This window comes from Saccopteryx bilineata, chromosome 5, assembly GCF_036850765.1.
Source record: "Saccopteryx bilineata isolate mSacBil1 chromosome 5, mSacBil1_pri_phased_curated, whole genome shotgun sequence".
In the NCBI taxonomy this organism is placed as follows: Eukaryota; Metazoa; Chordata; class Mammalia; order Chiroptera; family Emballonuridae; genus Saccopteryx; species Saccopteryx bilineata.
In genome coordinates this window covers 125637206-125659908 of record NC_089494.1, presented here as the reverse complement: position 1 = coordinate 125659908, position 22703 = coordinate 125637206, and the positions used below count along the sequence as shown (strand labels likewise).

The window sequence follows — 22703 nt, the reverse complement described above, 5'->3', positions numbered from 1 at the left end:
ATACTACTCAGCCATAAGAACTGATGACATCGGATCATTTACAAGAATATGGATGGACCTTGATAACATTATACTGAGTAAAATAAGTAAATCAGAAAAAACTAAGAACTATATGATTCCATACATAGGTGGGACATAAAAATGAGACTTAGGGACATGGACAAGAGTGTGGTTGTTACTGGGGATTGGGAGAAAAAGAAGGGGTGGGGGGAAAGTAGAGTCACAAAGAAAACTAGATAGAAGGTGACGGAAGACTATATTAATTTGGGTGATGGGTATGCAACATAATCAAATGTAAAAATAACCTGGAGGTGTTTTCTCTGAACCTATGTACCCTGATTGATTAATGTCACCTCATTAAAAAAAAAAAGAATTAGAGAAGTAGTTAAAAAAAAAAAAAGCAATGAGGCCCTGGCTGGTTGGCTCAGCGGTAGAGCGTCGGCCTGGCGTGCGGGGGGACCCGGGTTCGATTCCAGGCCAGATCACATAGGAGAAGCGACCATTTGCTTCTCCACCCTCCCCCTCCTTCCTCTCTGTCTCTCTCTTCCCCTCCCGCAGCCAAGGCTCCATTGGAGCAAAGATGGCCCGGGCACTGGGGATGGCTCCTTGGCCTCTGCCCCAGGCGCTAGAGTGGCTCTGGTCGCGGCAGAGCGATGCCCCGGAGGGGCAGAGCATCGCCCCCTGGTGGGCATAGCGTCGCCCCTGGTGGGCGTGCTGGGTGGATCCTAGTCGGGCGCATGCGGGCGTCTGTCTGACTGTCTCCCCGTTTCCAGCTTCAGAAAAATACAAAAAAAAAAAAAAAAAAAGGCAATGAATCACCATTAGTGTTCTTTAAAGACCTTTCAAGCTATTTAAAAATATTTAGACTTTATTCCTGGTCTGTGGCACAGTGGATAAAGCCTCACCCAGGAGCAATAGAATCCAGAATCCATTCCAAAGGCTCAGCTCGACAACCAGGCCACCAGTTCGAGCTCTGGTTATGGCACATATGGAGAAGCAATAAATGGCACATCTAAGTGGAACAAGGAGTTGATGCTTCTCTCTCCCTCAAAAAAAGAAAGAAAAAAAGACTTTATCCAAAGTAAAACAGGGAACCTTGAAAAGATTTCAGGAAATGGCAATATTCATATTAGTTAAAATTTTTTTTATTGATTTTGGAGATTTTGTATATGCTTTGACCAGGGATCAAAACCTCAACCTTTGCTCATTGGGAGGATGCTCCAACCACCTGAGCTAACAGGCTAGGGCTGAGATATTAACTTTAAGAAATAACTCTGACTTCAATATGAAAGAAGTATGGCTAAACAAGGAAAAACCCAAAGCAAAAGGACCATTTAGGAAGCTTCTATGGTACACTACTCCTGGAGAGGTGTTAGTGGTCCTAAGGAGAGTGGATGGATTGAAGAACTATTATGGATGTGTTTAGAGTAAATTGACTCTACCCATTCTTATATTTGCTAGCTTTTTAAAAAATTTATTTTAGAGAGAGAGAGAAAGAGAGAAGAGGGGGAGGAACAGGAAGCATCAACTCCCACATGTGCCCTGACCAGGCAAGCCCAGGGTTTTGAATTTGCAACCTCAGCATTCCAGGTCGACACTTTATCCACTGCACCACCACAAATCAGGCTTGCTAGCTTTTTTTCCCCCCTCCAGCATAGAGTCCGTGTTTTACTTTTTCAATCATTCTCTAATATCCTAAATGTCTTTCCTCTTGGCGTTTCTATCACATCTGCCTGGAAAAACTGTAGCCCCAAACAAATCCAAATCGAATCATCATTCTTCTGACATTTTCAGTACCAAGGTAACTGAGCACTAATGGAGAAAATCACAAAAGAACAGAAATTAGTATCTCTCTCTATTCATGGTCACTAACCTCAATTGGGTGATCCTCCCCCAAAGTTTAAGACAATCTTCTACATTTTACTACTCTCCTTGATAACAGTTTTAGATTATCCCCACCTCTTGCAACTCTGACTCATCTCCCCACTCCCCAGCACGTTCTTAGGTAATTTTGGGGGAGAAATGATCTGGCTTCATGTTCAGATAGAAGAAACTCTTTCAGAATCTTATCACTGAATCTGTAACTGTCTCCTTTTGTACCTATTTTCTCTTCTTTTAATGTGAATCAACGGAAAATGTGCCTCTTCTTTCTAGTGTCATCTGTGCTTGGATCCCATCTCTTCCTACCTCTGCACGGACTTCAGTCCATTGAATTTTTTACTTAATATTTAGCAACATCTTTCAAACACGTCCTGAACTCTCTTGTATTAAAATTGTAAAGAAAAAAATCATTTACTATTATTGATTGATTGATTTTAGAGAAACAGATAGGAAAGGAGAGAGAAGCATTCATTTGTTGTTCATCTTAGTTGTGCATTCATTAGTTGCTTCCTGTATGTGCCCTGTGGGGGATCAAACCCACAACCTGAGTGTTTGGAGGACATTCTAATCAACTGAGCTAACTGACCAGCACAAGAAAAAATTCTTAATCACCATAACAAACTTCATCCCCCAAAGTTTTGTTCTAGTGTTGCTTCCACTCGAAGGTCCTCCCAACACACTTGTTTGTATGGATGCCATTTTTCTGTGCTTGTAGGACACCTGTGCATGCCTGCCTCACAGCATCTCTCATACTTGTGTTGAGTTCAGTCTGTTACTGGACTGGAAATCGATTAAGGTAAGATCTTATTAATCTTTGTAACCTAGGAGAGTATTCTGTGGGCATAGTGGTTGAATGAATGAGGTAGAAAGGTATGTTGGGCTCATAAGTATATGTTCTTAGAAGTATGGGGTAAGCGGTACAGGAATGATGGACGACTAACTAGGGAAAGATTCAGATTCATTTCATCCTCCATCATAATGGCAAAGTTAAAGGTGAGTCAGAATAAAATAGTTTGGAAAACCCTGTCAGAGATAGAGCATAAAGAATCTCAACTATTTCTACACTGCTGAAATCTTTCATGTCCAATCTCTTTTCACTCATCCTATCTTTTTAATACAGCCTTCTCCTCACCTGTTTTGTACTTTCTCTCTCAATGTTTCTTTTTTTCTCTTTACTTTCCTTCTTTTTTTTTTTCTTTGACAAGGAGACAGACAGATAGGAAAGGAGAGAGATGAGAGGTGTTAACGCATAGTTGTGTCACTTTTACTTGTTCATTTATTGCTTCTCATATGTGCCTTGAGGTGGAAGTTTTGATGGTTCCAGCAGAGGCAGCGACATTTGAGCTTAAGCTAGTGACCATGGAGTTATGTCTATGATTCCACGCTTAAGCCAGCGACCTCAGAGTTTGGGTCCTCAGTGTCCCAGGTCGACGCTTTTGCCACGGCGCCACCACCTGGTCAGGTTCTCCTTTAATGTTTCTTAAGAAAAACGAGTGAGAGATTGATTTCCTGGCTCCTTGCGTCCTTTGGTATCAGTACCAGTCACTTATGAACCTAGCCGCTAATTTTCCTTTCCATTTGACAATCTATATTGTGTCTATGTGGTTGAACTCTGCGGCTTCCAGCAGATGGATGGTGGGTAAATAATCCTGGCAGGAAACTGTAGGATACAGTATATAGAAACACCAAGTTTTGTATCAGAAAGCCGGTTACGCTCTGTTCAGCACTCCACACTTATCCCAAATCCAGGGTCATATTCAGTTTCTAGGACCGCGCGAGTCCCGCAGGGTCCGGGGTGTGGCTTCGTCGGGTTTTCCGCAGCCGTGGATTGGCTCCAAGGGGGGGTGGGCCCCGACCAATCAGGCGCGGGGGCGTTGTCAAGGGCGGAGCTACTACTTCCCACCTTCCGCGAGGCGCGTTCCCGGGTTCCAGGCGTACCTAGGGCCACACTTTGTGCTCTGTTGTCCCTCGTCCTCCGGGCCAGGAGACAGGCGGAACATGGCCTCGGTCACTGTGGCAGCAGCAAGACGGAGCCTCGGTCGGGCCCCTATGTTCCTACCTTGGCGCAGCTACCAGACGGAGAGGGGTGTCTACGGCTACCGGCCGAGGAAGCCCGACAGCCGGGAACCCCGGGGCGGGGTGGCGCGCCCGCCAGGTCTGGGATGGGACGGGGCCGTGGCGTGGGGGCTGTGGAGGCAGGGGACCTTCCTGCCGGGCCTGCGGTGGGTGCTGTTGAGGGCGAGGTCAGGAAGGGGGACGCAGACTGGTGAGAAGGAAGGTGGTAAGGGGAAGAGAGACAGGTGTGGGGGTCGTCAGTGTCGGGGTCACTCTCTGTCCAGCCTCGATAGCTGAGGAACTTTGAGGTCAGGGTCTCAACATCGGTTTCACGCTTGGGTGATCTTCCCACCTTCCGAGTTCAAAGTGATTTTGTGAGCTCTTGTCTTTTCTATTCCTTGGTGGAAACTTGGAATTTAGCTCTTTGCGGAGGCGGGGCTCCGGGAAAAGAAAAGTTCTAAGATCCTCCAGTTCCTGCAGTTTACCCAAGGATACATTTCAGGGCTGTGTTCAAGGCTCCTGTGAGTGGGAATGTGGGGATCACGACTATATTGTTAGGATGAGGAGGGCAGTTAGTTGTTGGTCTTGGACCACAGCATGGTACTTATTATTTGTTTATGTACTCTAGCTAGCCTCTAACTTTAATTTCAGAGTTTAAAACTCTTTGCTGAAATTAGAACCATTTTACTGGATTAGAAGACATGAGTATGAGGGATTTTTTTGGAATCTCTCTTTTCTGTTATATACTCATGTGCAAGAGATTAATTTTGATTTTTTGATTTATGTTCCAAAGTTATTGTATCTTTATTCATCCTCACAGAGTAGAAAACAATGCAGATCAATTATCAGAATAAAATCATTTGGTATCTTTGATCTGGTTATTTGATTAACAATGAAGTTTCCCTCCATCAACTAAGCACCTGACCTTTGAATCTTACTTACATCACACACTGGAACCTCAGATTTTGCTCTTGACCTCAGAGGACATTTTAAATAAAACTGACTTCTCTCCTTTCGATGCAGTGGGGGTTCTTTAGAGAAGGCATATGGCATACTACATTGTTAATCCCTTGAGGGTAAGACTATAGATATATTGTTTCACTTTGCAAAGTGAGTGTCAAAAGTTTTATATATTATCAAATGTAAGTGTGTGTTCAAATCACTCTGAATGATATTTAAAGTGCCAGTTTTCAGGCTTCCGTCTCTCTCTTCCCCGGGTTCTAATTTAATAGTCTGAGATGAGGTTCAGGAATATGTATTTTTATCAGGCACCCCAAGTAATGCTCTAATAGGGAGTCCATGCCCGTCCATGGCCAAATACTGTTATAGTTAATAAGAGATGTGTGTATAAAATGTGTTTGACAATCTCTTCTTCATTTAAGATCATATTGGCATGTGCTCAGTGCCCAATTATTGTGGTCTCATATGAGGTTTTCCCTCACAATTGGTCTCTGATTCCTCAAATAGCCTGGCAGCGGCCCTGGCCGGTTGGCTCAGCGGTAGAGCATCGGCCTGGCGTGCAGAAGTCCCAGGTTCGATTCCCGGCCAGGGCACACAGGAGAAGCGCCCATCTGCTTCTCCACCCCTCCCCCTCTCCTTCCTCTCTGTCTCTCTCTTCCCCTCCCGCAGCCAAGGCTCCATTGGAGCAAAGATGGCCCGGGCGCTGGGGATGGCTCTGTGGCCTCTGCCTCAGATGCTAGAATGGCTCTGGATGCAACAGAGCGACGCCCCAGAGGGGCAGAACATGGCCCCCTGGTGGGCATGCCCGGTGGATCCTGGTCGGGCGCATGCGGGAGTCTGACTGCCTCCCCGTTTCCAGCTTCGGAAAAATGAAAAAAAAAAAAAAAAAAGAAAACAAACAGCCTGGCAACTAAGAATTAGCCTTGCCTTGAAAAAACCGGGGCTGATTATTCTTAACTGGAAGATTATATGCAAATAACCTGGGAAGATTTGGGCTGGTGTGTTTTGAAAAAGGTCACCGGAGCTAATTTTATATATAACCACCCCTCTTCTCTCATCATCAAATTGTCCTCCCCTTCCCACTAGTAATGAACTTGCTTGGTGAAATTTGAAAGTCCAGTATTGAGTCAGAACTACAGGCCAAGGGTATGATCTTGTGTATACTGGGCAGGAAGAATCAAAGAAATCCTGGGAAACAATTGTTTGTTGCATAGTTACGGGATCTAGCTTAGGGAACTTCATTGCTAAGGGTAATAATTTTATTTTCATTGTTCTTATTTTTTTACTACTTTGAATAAAACTTAAAGGCAAATAGGCCATTCTGTAACTTTTATCAAAATTACCACTGCATGTAGGATTTATGACAACTTTTCCTTCTTTCTGTTTTAGGACTTGTCACATTATTTTATAATAACTCTTTTTGTAGGTCATTATCTCCCACTAGATTGCATAGAAGAAGGTGGAAGGAGAGTTGCTTATATCACATCCAGTAGTATCTCACTTGGTCATCTGTTTCTATATACCTGCAAGGGAGACTAGAAAGCCCAGTCTTTATTCAGGCTTTATTCAGCTAAAAATTATTTTGAGAAAGAAGAGAAAAATAGATATCAGAAAATAACTAATAATCACCACACTTGATGTCTTTGGCCATTCAAATAGCCTAAGCTTTCTTCCAATACATAGAACATGTTCATCTCTTTCCATTCAATTCCTGAATCCAGCTCATAGTCCATTATTTCTGGAGAATGTGTGGTCCTCTCCATTAGGTCTGGCTGTGACTCCTCATGGTATGGAATTTTATGAACTGGCATCTACTCCATATGTACACAAACAATATATAAAGAGAACTTCCTTCTGTAGAAGGAAAGAATGAGGAATCTGTAGCAGTCACTGATCTGGTTCAAATTAGTTACCAAATCCTATTGGGGAAGAATGACAAAAGTTCCTTGATATGGCTATGTAAAAAGATTACAAGTTTACTTGGCCCTTCAACTCAGCTCTCTGCCCATTCCCACCCCCTACCCTGTACCCCCACCCCCACCCCGCTCCATTCCCCTGGCTTTGCCTGATGGGTTCTTTACCCATTATCTTCTGTGTCTCTGATATGGACATGCCTTCCTTTCACAGTCTATTTTGATAAGATTAGGAGATAGGGTTTTGTTTGTTTGTTTGTTATTTGTTTGTTTTTTCTGGTCAGAGTTGGGATTTCTTTGGCAATACAATTTTCTTACAAAATTCACAGATCTGCAGTCTTTTTACTTATGGTCATTTCATGAACAAATTGCTCAAAGATCTTATCTAGACCTAACATTTGAGCCAGAAAACTCCAGTCTTATGTATAGTGTTTCCTACCCATTCAGCTTAATTTAATGGTGCTTACCTTGAGATCAACCAAAATAATAGGCTTGCATGGGAAGACCACACCCTTTATCTGATCTTGAAGTCTATGCTGGCTCTTCACTTTGTCTAACTGGGAATGCTTACTAGAAGGTACTTAAAGAGGGTTGTTTTCTTATCTCCTGTTAGACAGCCTCTTCAAAAACCACCTTTTCTAATTAGTTCTATTTTCCAAACTTGCCAGGGTCTGCCTTCTAGGTACTGAGACCACAGACAGTACCTCCATGCAGTGTGAATTTCTTACCATTTCTTCTTATGGATTAGCTAGCTCCAACTTGATCTCATCTTTCTCCCAGGGCTTTCCTGAAAGTGACAAGAAACAGTGAACACACACTATTGAGCTACAGGTTCCATGGGCATTTGGCCTGCCTTTCACCATATTTCAGGTTGCAGGTGACAGTTTTCCAAATGTTTTGTCAGGTAGAGTAACACTGCTATCAGCTTCCTGAATTATATGGGTCCTTGACACCCAGTGCATGGTTGCTAATCCAGTCATGCCATTTTAGGTTCTGTGATTACAGCAAACCACCTTGGGTACCAAATTCTGTATTAGATAGGATGAGTTCAGGGCCTGTGCCAGAAACCTGAAATAATAATTGCAAATAAGATTTTATTTAATCTAATATGGCATAACAACTTTTCTCTGCAATGTCATAGGGGGTCAAGCTCCTTCTATGTTGTTTCTTCACCATCCTGTGGGTGTTGCTTTCAATTCTGGTCTGAGATGGCTCACCACTGCATCCACATATTGGCCAGTAGGAACGAGGAAAGGGGGAAGAGAAGAGAACAGACAAGAGCCAAAAGTTATATACATCACTTCTATTACCTTCTTATTGGTCTGAAGTTACCATATTTTTTGCTCCATAAGACACTTTTTTTCCCCAAAAAGTGGAATGGAAAATGCCCGTGCGTCTTATGGAGCGAAAAATACAGTACTTCATTAAATATTGTAACACACCATTTGGTTCAGAATATTTTTTTTCTTATTTTTCTCCTTAAAACCCTAGGTGTGTCTTATGGTCAGGTGCGTCTTATGGAGTGAAAAATATGGTAGTCATCTGGCCACACTGGCTGCAAGGAAGGCTGGTCTGTGTATCTCTATTGTGGGTGGTCAAATACTCAACTATTACCCTGAAAGAAAAGGGAAAATGTATACTGGGAGTTATAGCAGTTTCTGCTACAGATGTATGGTAAAATTCTGGGGCTAGCATTCCACTATCAACCTTTTCACCTCATATTTCATAAAAAATTTTGAGCACTGTATTTCTCAAAGACTTGCTTTCTTTATATTTTCACTAACCAGGATCCTAGTCTAGTCCTTTAATTCTGGTGTGTTACAAAGAAAAGCTTAATTCAAAGGTTCTTAACCTAAGTCCATAAACCCCTACGAAAAGATTTCAGAGGGTCTGTGAACTTTGCACAACTCTGTGTGTGTCTCTGTTTCTAGGCAAAGGGCTTATAGCTTTTATTAAATTCTCAAAAAGGCCTGACCTGTGATGGCGCAGTGGGATAAAGCTTCGACCTGGAACTCTGAGGTTGCCAGTTCAAAACCTTGGGCTTGCCTGGTCAAGGCACATATGGGAGTTGATGCTTCCTGCTCCTCCCCCTTCTCTCTCTCTCTCTCTCTCTCACTCCTCTCTCTCTAAAAATAAATAAATAAATAAATAATTCTCAAAAAGATTATGACTCCAAAGAGGTAATATTACTAGCCTCTCTGGTATTAAAATATGTAGCCTACTTCTCTTATAACTTAGTCTACTCTTTCTAAAACACTGGTTTCATTGAGTCATTTTCTTTTTTTAAAAAATTTTTATTTATTTATTTTAGAGAGGAGAGGGAGAGACAGAGAGAGAGAGGAAAGATAGAGAGAGAAAAGGGGGAGAGGAGCTGGAAGCATCAACTCCCATATGTGCTTTGACCAGGCAAGCCCAGGGTTTCGAACCGGCCACCTCAGCATTTCCAGGTCGACGCTTTATCCACTGCACCACCACAGGTCAGCCTGAGTCATTTTCTTACTCAAGTTTTCAAAGGCTCTATCTTGCCTCTTACAATTAAATCTAAGTCTTTAGCTTGGTATTCAATGCCCTTCATATGTCCTGACCCATTCTGCCTTCTTTTTACCTCCCTCCAACATGAATGCCCCCACATTCCAGTCTTTACCCAAAGTTGTTCTTTATTCTGTGCCTTCTTTTTTTTTTTTTTTTTTAAGTGAGAGAGAGACAGACAGGGACAGACAAAAAGGAGAGAAATGAGAAGCATCAACTTGTAGTTGCAGCACTTTAGTTCATTGATTACTTTCTCATATGTGCCTTGACCAGGGAGCTCCAGCTGAGCAGTGACCCTTTGCTCAAGCCAGCGACATTGGGCTTTAAGCCAGTGACTTTTGGGCTGAAGCCAGCGACCATGGGGTTATGTCTCTCATCCCATGCTCAAGTTGGCAACCCTGTGCTCAAGCTGGTGAGGCTGCACTCAAGCTGGATGAGTCCACACTCAAGTTGGCGACCTTGGGGTTTTGAACCGGGTCCTCAGCATCCCAGCTCGATGCTTTATATGCCTTTTTACTCTTTTTTGTTTTATTTTATTTTATTTTATTTTTTTGTATTTTTCTGAAGCTAGAAACAGGGAGAGACAGTCAGACAGACTCCCGCATGCGCCCCCGACTGGGAACCACCCCAGCACGCCCACGAGGGGGCGACGCTTTGCCCACCAGGGGGCGATGCTCTGCCCCTCCAGGGCGTCGCTCTGTTGCGACCAGAGCCACTCTAGCGCCTGGGGCAGAGGCCTAGGAGCCATCCCCAGTGCCCAGGCCATCCTTGCTCCAATGGAGCCTCGCTGCGGGAGGGGAAGAGAGAGACAGAGAGGAAGGAGAAGGGGAGGGGTGGAGAAGCAGATGGGCACTTCTCCTGTGTGCCCTGGCCGGGAATCGAACCCGGGACTTCTGCACGCCAGGCCGACGCTCTACCACCGAGCCAACTGGCCAGGGCCGCCTTTTTACTTTTTATCCATTCTCCATGGCCCACCTCATTTCCATCTCCTCCAGAATATCTTTACAGACAGCACCAGGCCATCCTAATCTGAACTCCCTCAACACTCATTATGGAGCCTTTGGACTGTATTGAACTTTTTCTGATTTATTGTGGTTTTGTATAGGGACCATCTTCTCACTTTCATTTTAGGATTCTCCTGGTGAAGACCTAGTATTATATTCTTTTTAGTTCTACTCTTAACTGAATACTTATTAACTGATTCATTCCTGTTAAGACATGGAAATAAGATTTTGTATATGCAGTTTATTTGACATTTAGTGTATTAGAATTGTACACATATAACCATAAGCCCAAGTACCAAGAAAAGAAGCACTTTATGTATTGGGCAATCCACCATATTACTATTACTATATTAGTAACAGTGTGTCCTATGTTTCAGAAAAAGGTAATAACTTCTTTTTTGCTGAAAACAACAATAAGATTTGTTGTTTTTTTCTTAAATTCTGTGTGTGCTGATAGTCAGTTCCATTAATTAGGACGGGAGGCTAATGAAGCCAAGGACATGGTTTGATGGACTCGAGCCTTTTTCATGTCACCTGCCAGTAGTCCTGAAAGGTAGCTCGTTGCTTGAGAGGAATGACTTTGTTAGTGTCATGGATTATGTACATAACTTTTCAGTACTGGCAAAGTAAATCAAAGGACAAACTCTATTGAAACTGACTCATGGTATCCTCCAACATCAAAGGTGACAAACAAAGAGGGAGGAGGTATGATCAGAGTTATGGTGTCTCCCTTCTCCCCTTTGTCCTTCATCAACTGTCTCTCTTCATATGTTTATCATGGCTGAAAATCATTGCCTTCAAAGGATTACTACATCATTCACTAAAACTTCCATTCTATTAGGCTTTAAAAAGATATTGAATTTCCTTCTGGTAAACTTTTGGATGGCTGTGGTTTTACTAGTTAAAATTTGACCTGTACTTAGAATCCTTTTGGCTGGCTATTAGTAACAACATGTACTTTAACCTCTGTAAACCTCAATTTTCAAGTAAACTTGAATTTTTTTATTGAGAATCCCAATTAAAATGGAGATGGGTTTAGGAGTGGTGATTAATAAATATAAATTTCACTCTGGAGGATTTGGGTTATAAAAAATGGCAGAATTTAGTCATCATCAGGAAATGGAAGCCATAGGATTCCAAACAGTGTTTAGTGGTTTGACCTTTACTGAGCTTTAGTAGTTGATATGAGAGGTTATAGGTATGTTGCACATTAGAAATAACAGGAGCCTTTACTGGAGTCATGGGGGAAATGGTTGAAGAAAATCTTACTGCATTAGAGATTTTTAAAAAGTCTAAGTAATTCTGGAGTACAAATGCAGACCAAAAGTACTAATGACATTATGATATGATCTAGATATTTTAGGGGGAGAGTGTTTATGACCAGAGGATGAAAGCAAATTGTATTGACTTTTATTTTAAGCAGTAAGTGTAGTTGAGTTTATCAATGTGCTTCATACTGATTAATATGAACAATTTTCTTCCTGATAATAAGACATTATTCAGTGCCCCTAACGTGTTTGCTTGAAGCGGAGAATAAAGTAATTGATGTAGCTATCCCTATCATATACTTTCTTTGTTCACTTCCTGTATTAAATAAGATTCTTTTGGTCATGGGCTATAGAAACTAACTCTATTTTAAGAAAAGAGTGACCTTTGTTGCAAAGTACAAGAGTATCTCCTAGAACTGAAGGATAAATGTAGTGAATCAGAGCTAGCTCTGGGAATATTGGCAGAAGCTGTTTGGGGGTTCATAGGGTGCAGCTGTTAGTGTACCCAGCTCCACTGTCACCCAAAATATGTTTTGGGTGTACTTCAGACCACACCACATTTGGACTCAGCATATAGTTGCTAAGCTTTATTACAGTGATATATAGGGATACACAGCTGGGTCAGAATGGAAAAAAGGTACAGGAAGTGTCTGGAGGAACCATTATGCAATCTGTCTTATGCTTTCTTTCCCATGGTGGGTAGTAGTAGAATGCACACCTCTTCAAGTGACAAAAACACTACAACATATGTGCAATGTTTCTGTCCAGGGAAGCCCAGTAGAGGCTCAGAACCCAAGGTTTTTATTGGGAGATGTTTTTGTAAGTACCGTCTGCACATGCCAAAATTCCAGACTCCCACTAGAAAAGCAGTTATTCAGCATAAACCATGTTGTTTGCACAATCTAGGCATAGTGGATCACCCTTATCAATTAGAGACAGGTGAGTAAGATACGTATTTCTAAAATCCAAGTTCCCAGGCACCAGCCAAAGGCCAATGTTGCAAGCAGACTTTTCTAAGGATAGCTATCTCAGGCTAATTCTTTTCTTATAACTTATCTCTCAGTTCTAAGTTTCAAAATCTGGAAAGATTTGAATCTGACCCACTTCAACTTGGGTATCTTTAGAATCCATGAACTTGTGGGGAGGCAGAATGGAGTGATATAGACAGGACTGCTGGAACCCACCCCCTGTGATGGGAAGGGCAAGTCAGAAAAAGACGCTCTACATGAGCAAGAAGATTTTACTGCAGCTCTCAAGTGCTCTGAAAAACTTTCATTGTGAGGCTTCTGTGACTCTGTTATAGTATGTGTAATCTCAGGGCTTCCTTCATTCAAGTAATTACACATATTTCTTAAGCATCTACTATGTGGCGATCTCCTGAGCCAGAAGCATGCCTCCAATATTTTCCATTTTGTTTTGAAGAAGAATGTGTATGTGTTCTGTTGTTTTCCCTATTTTCTCTGTTTTTTTACGGATTTAACTTAAATTCCTCTGGACTTTTAGAGATATCATGAGTTCTAAGTTGTTTTGACAGTATTGTGCCTAAGAAAGTTATTATTTTTTTTTGGTAAATCTTTGATTTATACAGCAATAGGAGGTTATTTTAATGAAGAATATATGCATTCTATTGCTGTGCTCTCATTATATTATTTTTATTTTTTATTTTATATTCTTTAAATAGCCTAATTTAATTATTTTCATTACATATTTCATTCTATTAAATAGATAAATATTTTGTAACAAATACTTTTATAATAATTTGCTACAGAAGAAAAACAGCACAAGCACATATATCCAATGCATTTGAAACTAGAAGTTGGTCAGTTACATTTTGAGAAAGTCATTGGAAGCAAAGCTTATCATAAAGACCTAAGAGATGCTTTAGTTATTTTAACCTATGCATTATATTTTTGCTTGTACCTATGCAGTATTTAAAGAGAGCTTGTGAAAGCAATCTGAGTGCAGCATTTTTCTAGATGTTTATAATTTCTCTCCTGATATTTTACTTTTCCTCACAGCTTAGGAACAAATATAAAATTATTTTTACCAACATTTAGTCAACTGGTAAGGGCAGATATGCAGGTACACTGGAAAGAACCCACTAATCCAAAACTTTCAGAATGCAGTGGGCAGCTAGCTTGTTCAACGAATACAATTTAAAGAGCTCTAGTGTACATTTCTACTGCAGAAAACTTAGAAAATGTGGTAAACAACAAAAACCCCAGAAATTTTGACATAGGATAAATGATAAGGTTTTGGTCTGTTTCTTTATATATATATAAAATATAGATACATACATACATATATATATACATATATATGAAGTATATATACTAATGTGCCATATGTACTATATAATGAAATATATACTATTTACTCATAAACACATTTTAACAAAAAACAGGTTCATGCTATATATATTACATTATAGTCCTTTTTAATCTAAATAAACAGACACTTTCCCATTAAGCATGCTCCTACAGCATGATTTTGTAATGACTTCTGGCCAATGGGGATTAGTTAACAACACTACAGCATGTCTCTCTGAGGACTGGGGGTTTAGAAAGAAAGAGAGGAAACATTGACTCCACTTTCAATGTTTGAGAGGTATGCGTGATCACCTTTTATCGGAGTCCTGACAGTATAACAGATTCCAGTTAGGACAGAAGGATAAGGAATGGTCAGGGAAGAGGTTAAGAATGTCAGAAGGTTTGTTAATCTTGAGATAGAATTCCAGAGATCTACAGGCCAGAGAGGGAAGGATATAGGATTGTGTCTAGTAGAAGAAACCAGATATGAGAGTCTGAGAGAAAACTAGACTGTCTCAGGAAGGTTGTAGGATGTGCCCAGAGGTGGGAGGAGAACAAGCCTCTCTTTGGCTCTGCCCGGATAGTGGATGCCATATGCTCTTTGTGACCCCAACTGGCCACTTCATTAAATACACACACATACACACATGCACACAAACACACACACACACAGGGTGGGGCAAAAGTAGGCTTACAGGTATGAGTACACAAAGCACAGTTTATTCTTGTATTATTATTTATTAATTATTGTATTATTGATATTTTCCATATGAACAACTGTAAATCTACTTTTGCCCCACCCAGTGTGTGTGTGTGTGTGTGTGTATATTTATTTATTTATTTATTTTCTTTTTTTTTTTTTTTTGTATTTTTCTGAAGCTGGAAACAGGGAGAGACAGTCAGACAGACTCCCGCATGCGCCCAACGGGGATCCACCCGGCACGCCCACCGTGGGGCGACGCTCTGCCCACCAGGGGGCGATGCTCTGCCCATCCTGGGCGTCGCCATGTTGCGACCAGAGCCACTCTAGCGCCTGGGGCAGAGGCCACAGAGCCATCCCCAGCGCCCCGGCCATGTTTGCTCCAATGGAGCCTCGGCTGCGGGAGGGGAAGAGAGAGACAGAGAGGAAAGCGCGGCGGAGGGGTGGAGAAGCAAATGGGCGCTTCTCCTGTGTGCCCTGGCCGGTGTGTGTGTATATTTAAAAAACTTTTAATAATGGTTGTCTCATAGAGGGCACTCCTTAAAAATACACTCTTGTCTCTCTGGCATTGTAAGACCCTGGTTTTCCTCCTAATAACCTCAAGCACTTCTGGTAAGGCTCTTCCTCTTTACTCATTTCTAAACTATTTGTACTCTGTGGATCTGCCCAGGGTCACTTTCTCAATCTGCTTTCTTTCTGGGTGATCTTCTCTACTTTCCACAGCTTCTGGTATCATCTACAAAACTCCATCTTTAGTGGGATAAGTCTAATAGTAAATATACAGGCTCACCATCACTAAACCTCTCAGTAAACATTAACTTACAGAAATCACTGCTCCAATTTCTAAAGGCTTACCAACCAGGCTTTTAATAATACTCTAGAAGCTTTGGCTGGTTGGCTTGGTTCATAGAGTGTCAGCTTGGTGTGCTGTTGCTTCTTTTATTCTAGGCCATTCCTTGTTTCACTGTCCCCAGCTTTAATAAATGTACTCTTAAAATCACCTGGACTCATGTTGTTACACAGTACCAGCTGGCCTTAGGCAGACCCCAAGGGCCAGGTTCCCTTTCTGGTAACACTACCTATCTCTATTTTTTATGTAAGATATTGAAAAACATCTTAAAAAATAATTAAGAGGACTAATTATTCATAATCTCAGCATTATAGAGCTTTTTTAATTTGGAGTGTATACCCTTTTAATATTTATTCATGTATATAATTGTTTTTTATCTGTATACATTCATTTACATTTTGTTTTAGTAATTTTAGTTATCATGAGATAAATTTAAAGAAATAAGTGTGTTTTTCTGGATTCTGATAGTCTTTAATCCTGAAAACCACCGGGAGGATGTGATGGGTAGGAGCAACACATTAAAATGTCTAAGCCAGAAAGGCTTATTTGAAAAACTGATTTTTGTGTTTTGTAGGCATTTCCTACACTGTATTGCTTTCTTTTTCTCCTAAATTAGTTGATCATGGACTTGCCAGGTTGGTGACAGCATATTGTGAGCATGGTCATAAAGCTGCCAAAATCAATCCCCTCTTCACTGGACAAGCTCTACAGGAGAATGTGCCTGAAATCCAAGCTCTTGTGCAGACCCTGCAGGGACCCTTTAATACCACAGGTAAAGCCCATTGACAACAGACCTACCATGTGACAGCTGCCAACCAAGGTGGGGCTTTCTCTGTTTTTGAAGATCCCATATGCCCACTGGAGCTGAGACTTTTATGAGGTGTAAGGAGACAGTGAGGGGCACATTCAAGCACTATCAGGGAGGAGCAATCTTAAAATTCTAGAATGTCTTTTGATAGGGCCCATTTTTTCTGCATTCAAAAACCTATAGACAGCCTGGCCGGTGGTGGCACAGTGGATAGAGCCTTGACCTAGGACGCTGAGGTCCCTGTTTGAAATCCTGCCAGCTTGAGCATGGGCTTGACAGCTTGAGCATGGGGTTGCTGGCTTGAGCACGAATCATTGACATGATCCCAAGGTCACTGGCTTGAGCAAGTGGTCACTGGCTTGGCTTGAGCCCTCCCCGGTCAAGGCACATATGAGAACCAATGAACAACTAAGTGTAATGAACAACTACAAGTTGATGCTTCTCATCTCTCTCTCTCTCTCTCTCTCTCTCTCTCTCTCTCTCTCTCAAATAAGTAAAGTAAAAGATTCTGTGGAAAGCTATGTTATTAATTGATGTATCTACTGAGAATTTAAGCAAATACTTTTCAGGCAATGTAAAATTAAAAAAAAATCTATAAAGAAACAGCCAACAGGTACATGAAAAGGTACTGGGAAAGTGCAAATCAAAACTACGGTGAGATATCACCTCACATCTGTTAGAATTGGCTATTGTAAAAAACAGAAATTGTCAAGGATGTGGAGAAAAGAGAATCTTTGTGCACTGTTTGGTGAGAATGTAAGTTGGTATAGCCACTATGGAAAACAGCATGGAGGTTCCTCAGAAAATAAAAAATAAAACCATCTTATGATCCAGCAATTTCACTTCTAGGTATTTATCCAAAGGAATTGACATCAGGATCTATTTTTTTAAAAATATTGCTCAATTCTTTCTTTCTTTATTTTTATTCATTCATTTTAGAGAGGAGAGAGAGAGAGAAAGAGTGAGAGAGAGAAAGGGGGGAGGAGCAGGAAGCATCAACTCCCATATGTGCCTTGACCAGACAAGTGCAGGGTTTTGAACTGGTGACCTCAGCATTCCAGGTCGATGCTTTATCCACTGCGCCACCACAGGTCAGGCGACATCAGGATCTTGAAGAGATATCTGCACGCCCATATTCATTGCAACATGGTCAATCAATATCAAAGATCTAAAGTTTATTTTAAGAAACCATAAGCAATACAAATTAAATGTTGGTTTGTTAATTCATGTTGTAGATTTAGGCAAATAACTGATAACTTATTTGATGCTGAGCTAATGACATATTACAAACTTTCCTTTTCTTTGACTCTGAATATCAGGGAGATTTCCTCTTACCTTAAAATGTTACTTGGCTATCAATATTAATTTACATTAGATAACCATAGACATTGCTTTATTGATGTTATTAAGCCTGGAACATTTTGGGAGATAGATATTTGAGATAAAGGTAGGACATCAGATTTGAAGCTATAAAGCAGATTAAAAGTAGCTTTGCAATTTTAGTTTAAAGGATTATAACATCAAATTTTGTCATAAAATGGTATGGCTCTGACTTTGTGAAGAAAGATTTTTTTCTTCTTCTAGTTTAACTACCTTATAGTTTTTGACTATATTTTTAGTTTTGCTTCTAGAAAAATATAGATAAGCATTGGTAATGACACAACTTATTCGGAACAAAATGCTCTGAATTGAAATAATTATTTTAGTATGTTCTATAAGTAGTTACATTGTTGATTCATCTTTAAGAGGATCCCTTTGATTCCATTTCTTAGGATTATTGAACATGGGGAAGGACGAGGCCTCTCTTGAGGAAGTATTAGCGCATCTCAACCAGATTTACTGTGGGCAGATTTCCATTGAAACCTCCCAACTTCAGAGCCAAGAAGAGAAAGATTGGTTTGCCAGGCGGTTTGAGGAACTTGAAAAGGAGACGTTTACCACAGAAGAACGAAAAAATCTGTCAAAACTAATGCTAGAATCTCAGGTATAAAAGTAGCAGCTAATATCAGTACAATAGTTCAACTCATTTCCTACAAAGATATATAAAATACTGAAGAGAGGGAATTAGGCATGAAATCACTGACGGTACCTCCACTTACCCTCCGTTGCCTCAACACAACAGACAACATAATGTACACTACTTTATTTTAAGTAGTTACCAAACAATGGAGCTGTTGGTTCTTCCAGAACCAGAATACTTTTTATATACATATTTGTCTATTCACTCTATAAAAGATAACAAAACCCTTAAGATCTTCTCATTTGTGTTCTCTGAAGTGATAAAAAAAAACAAAACAAAACCAAAAAACTATGCATGGAAAGTAAATTAGTACAAATTGATGGAACTGAATTTTTGTCAGGGGCTATTATCAGGACTCAGGCATATCAAGATAACAAGAAATTTATTCCCAGACCCTAGCTGGTTGGCTCAGCAGTAAAGCATCAATCCAGCGTGTGGAAGTCCTGGGTTCAATTCCTGGTCAGGGCACATAGGAGAAGCAACCATCTGCTTCTCTACCCTTCCCTCTTCCTTTTCTCTGTCTCTCTCTCTCCTTCTCCCTCTCCCACAGACATGGCTTGAATGGTTTGAGCAAGTTGGTCCCAAGTGCTGAGGATGGCTCCATAGCCTTGCCTCAGGTGCTAAAATAGCTCAATTGCTGAGCAACAGAGCAGTGGTTCCAGATAGGCAGAGCATCGTCCGGTAGGGGGCTTACCAGGTGGATCTCATTCAGGATGCATTCAGGAGTCTGTCTCTCTGCTCCCTGCCTCTCACTTAATTTAAAAAAAAAAAAGAAAAATTTATTCCCAATAATTTAGACCATTGGTTGGCTAGATCACAGTCTTGATAAAATAGTATTGTAGAGCCTGATACTAAAACTCAGGTACTGGTTTGAGGCAGCAGAAATCTGAGTCCTAGTGCCTGCTCCGGAAGAGCACACATTTGAGGGGATCCCTCTTGGGGTAAGTTATTCTACGTCTCAGATTATTTTCTCTGCATACCTTACTGCTGTCCGGTGTCCTTGGCAAGGCTTTCCTACTGGACTCTGCGTGACTTCCTTCTTTCTCTGGGGTAGGTAGTGAAAGGGCACAGCTGCAGCCACTTGAAGTAGTGCAGGGTCTTCTTAACAACACACCCAAACATGTCTGACTTTGACCTAAGTGGTTGGCTATCTTCCTATAACAAATGTGTCTGATGTGATGTGCCATAGGAATTTGACCGCTTTTTGGCCACCAAGTTTGCCACAGTGAAGAGATATGGAGGTGAAGGAGCTGAAAGCATGATGGGCTTTTTCCATGAGTTGCTAAAAATGTCAGCCTACTGTGGGATCACTGATGTCATCATTGGGATGCCCCACAGGGGTAGACTTAATTTATTGACAGGCCTTCTGCAGTTCCCTCCAGAGGTAAGATATTGTCTGTGACATAAAATTGTAACAGAGTAACACCAATGTTAATATTTCCTTTTAGATAAATTAACTAAGTGTATGACCATTGGTCCAGGACATAACTTAGTTAATTGATGGAACCCAGTGCTGCTGGATAGACAGGGTATCTGGGTTGATTTTCTGCATAGCCTTATACGGATTCTTTCTTTATTTAGGGAAGTTAAAGATTAGTTTATTTCCTCAAGGATGATATGAATAGATAAATTCTGCTGTTTGAAGCACACCTTTTTCACTTCATAAGAATTATTCAAATAAACATAAAGATCTGTGCAATTTTATACAATTTTACCTTCCAAGAAGTCAATTTTACCTGCCACTTACCTGCAGAGTTTATAATTTCATAGGTAGCTGCATCTTGGTATTTCTATTCAGTCTAACTCAACTGCTGTGCTCTGTAGGTCTCTCGAAAGGCTTGAGAGTCAGGACTGAAGATCTGATATCAGGGACCATCAGAGAGGTTTGATATTTAATTAGGTTATGGCTATGATGCATAGATAAGCTTCATCATTGTCCTTGGCCAGAGGATTAAAAATAATTACAAATGTTAAAGGGACTGTCAAAATTAGATGGAGTGAACAGAGCCATGGAAGTGTGTGTTGTTCTTAAGAATATGAGAAAATTCTATGTGGTATTATGTCTGGGGCCAAGCTTACCACTGTTACTCATACTTCAATGTTTCTGATGCTAGAGATTGATAATCAGCTTTTAAAAGACATATACCTTAGAAAATGTAGAGTATGACAGGACAAAGTGATTGTCAGATGGAGGCATGTGCTCAGATACATGCAAAAATTCTTAAACTATAAATTGCATTCCTAAAATATCTCAGGCAAAGCAATTGCTCAAAGATGCAAAAATGATTATAAATGATCATATTTGTGACAAACACATCTGTACCCACACTGTGTATGTTCCTCTGTGTAGACAGGTACATAAGAAACTTTTGCAAACGAGAGAAGTTTTTGGGTATTCAAATAAATTGGCTAATTGAAGATAACATGCTGTTTTTGGTAAATACTTTGGTTTGACACCCATCATTGTTACTTATTATTCAAGGAACTTTAACAATTTAGTTCATTTCTCTTGCTTGTTTACTTTTAAAATGGGTAGTAACATCTGTCTCATAGAAGATAAAAATGAAGTGAGAGAATATCCTGTAAATATTGGACTTATATATAGTTTTTTTATTTTAGAGAGAGAGAGAGAAAAACATCTACTTGTTCCAGTTATTGATGCATTCATTGGTTGACTTTTGAATGTGCTCTGACCAGGTGTGGAACCTGCAACCTTGGCATTTTGGGGCAAAGCTCTAACCAATTGATCTACCCAGCCAGGGCTAGGACTTGTATAGCTTTTATTTATTTTTAATTTAAAAAAATTTTTATAGTTTTTATAAAAAAATTTTATAGTGTTTTTTTGGGTTTTTTTTACAGGGACAGAGAGAGGGATAGATAGGGACAGACAGGAATGGAAAGAGATGAGAAGCATCAATCATCAGTTTTTCATTGCGACACCTTAGTTGTTCATTGATTGCTTTCTCATATGTGCCTTGACCGTGGGCCTTCAGCAGACCAAGTAACCCCTTGCTCGAGCCAGTGACCTTGGGTCCAAGCTGGTGAACTTTTTTTTTTTTTTTTTTTAATATTAATATTTTTTTATTAAATTTAATGCAGTGACATTGATAAATCAGGGTACATATGTTGAGAGAAAATATCTCTAGATTATTTTGACATTTGATTGTGCTGTATACCCCTCCCGCAAAGTTAAATTGTCTTCTGTCACCTTCTATCTGGTTTTCTTTCTGCCCTCCCCCCTCCCCCAACCCTCCCCCCGCCCCTGTTGCCATCACATTCTTTTTTTTTTTTTTTTTTTTTTTTTTGCATTTTTCTGAAGCTGGAAACAGGGAGAGACAGTCAGACAGACTCCCGCATGCGCCCCACCGGGATCCACCCGGCACGCCCACCAGGGGGCGACGCTCTGCCCACCAGGGGGCGATGCTCTGCCCATCCTGGGCGTCGCCATGTTGCGTCCCTCCTGGGTGTCGCCATGTTGCGACCAGAGCCACTCTAGCGCCTGGGGCAGAGGCTACAGAGCCATCCCCAGCGCCCGGGCCATCTTTGCTCCAATGGAGCCTTGGCTGCGGGAGGGGAAGAGAGAGACAGAGAGGAAGGCGCAGCGGAGGGGTGGAGAAGCAAATGGGCGCTTCTCCTATGTGCCCTGGCCGGGAATCGAACCTGGGTCCTCCGCACGCTAGGCCGACGCTCTACCGCTGAGCCAACCGGCCAGGGCCGCCATCACATTCTTGTTCATGTCTCTGAGTCTCATTTTTATGTCCCTTCTATGTATGGATTCATCTCAGTTTTTTTTCTGATTTACTTATTTCACTCCGTATAATGTTATCAAGGTCCATCCATGTTATTGTAAATGATCCGATGTCATCATGTCTTATGGCTGAGTAGTATTCCATAGTATATATGTACCAAAGTTTTTTAATCCACTCGTCCTCTGACGGACACTTGGGCTGTTTCCAGATCTTCGCTATTGTGAACAATGCTGCCACAAACATGCGGGTGCATTTCTCCTTTTCGAGCCGTTCTATGGTGTCCTTGGAGTATATTCCTAAAAGTGGGATAGCTGGGTCAAAAGGCGGTTCGATTTTCAGTTTTTTGAGGAATCTCCATACTGTTTTCCACAGTGGCTGCACCAGTCTGCATTCCCACCAGCAGTGCAGGAGGGTCCCCTTTTCTCCACATCCTCGCCAGCACTTATTCTGTGTTGTTTTATTGATAAGCGCCATTCTGACTGGTGTAAGGTGATATCTCATTGTGGTTTTAATTTGCATTTCTCTAATGATTAGTGATGTTGAGCATTTTTTCATATGCCTATTGGCCATCTGTATGTCCTCTTTGGAGAAGTGTCTGTTCATCTCTTTTGCCCATTTTTGGATTGGGTTGTTTGTCTTCCTGGTGTTGAGTTTTAC

General features: G+C 41.1%; 1 protein-coding gene across 3 annotated transcripts in view; it reads left to right on the top strand.

Annotated features, from left to right (window-relative positions):
* Nucleotides 1–3777: 3777 nt before the first annotated feature.
* DHTKD1 (dehydrogenase E1 and transketolase domain containing 1) overlaps nucleotides 3778–22703 on the top strand; it is a 75481-nt gene continuing 56555 nt past the window's right edge. For all 3 annotated transcript variants that reach the window (XM_066278789.1, XM_066278787.1, XM_066278788.1), the window contains exons 1-4: nucleotides 3778–4036; nucleotides 16086–16241; nucleotides 18050–18261; nucleotides 19487–19681. In XM_066278789.1, the coding sequence (XP_066134886.1) occupies nucleotides 3880–4036; nucleotides 16086–16241; nucleotides 18050–18261; nucleotides 19487–19681 (720 nt within the window). In that variant the 5' untranslated portion in view covers nucleotides 3778–3879. The remainder of the gene's footprint in view (nucleotides 4037–16085; nucleotides 16242–18049; nucleotides 18262–19486; nucleotides 19682–22703) is intronic.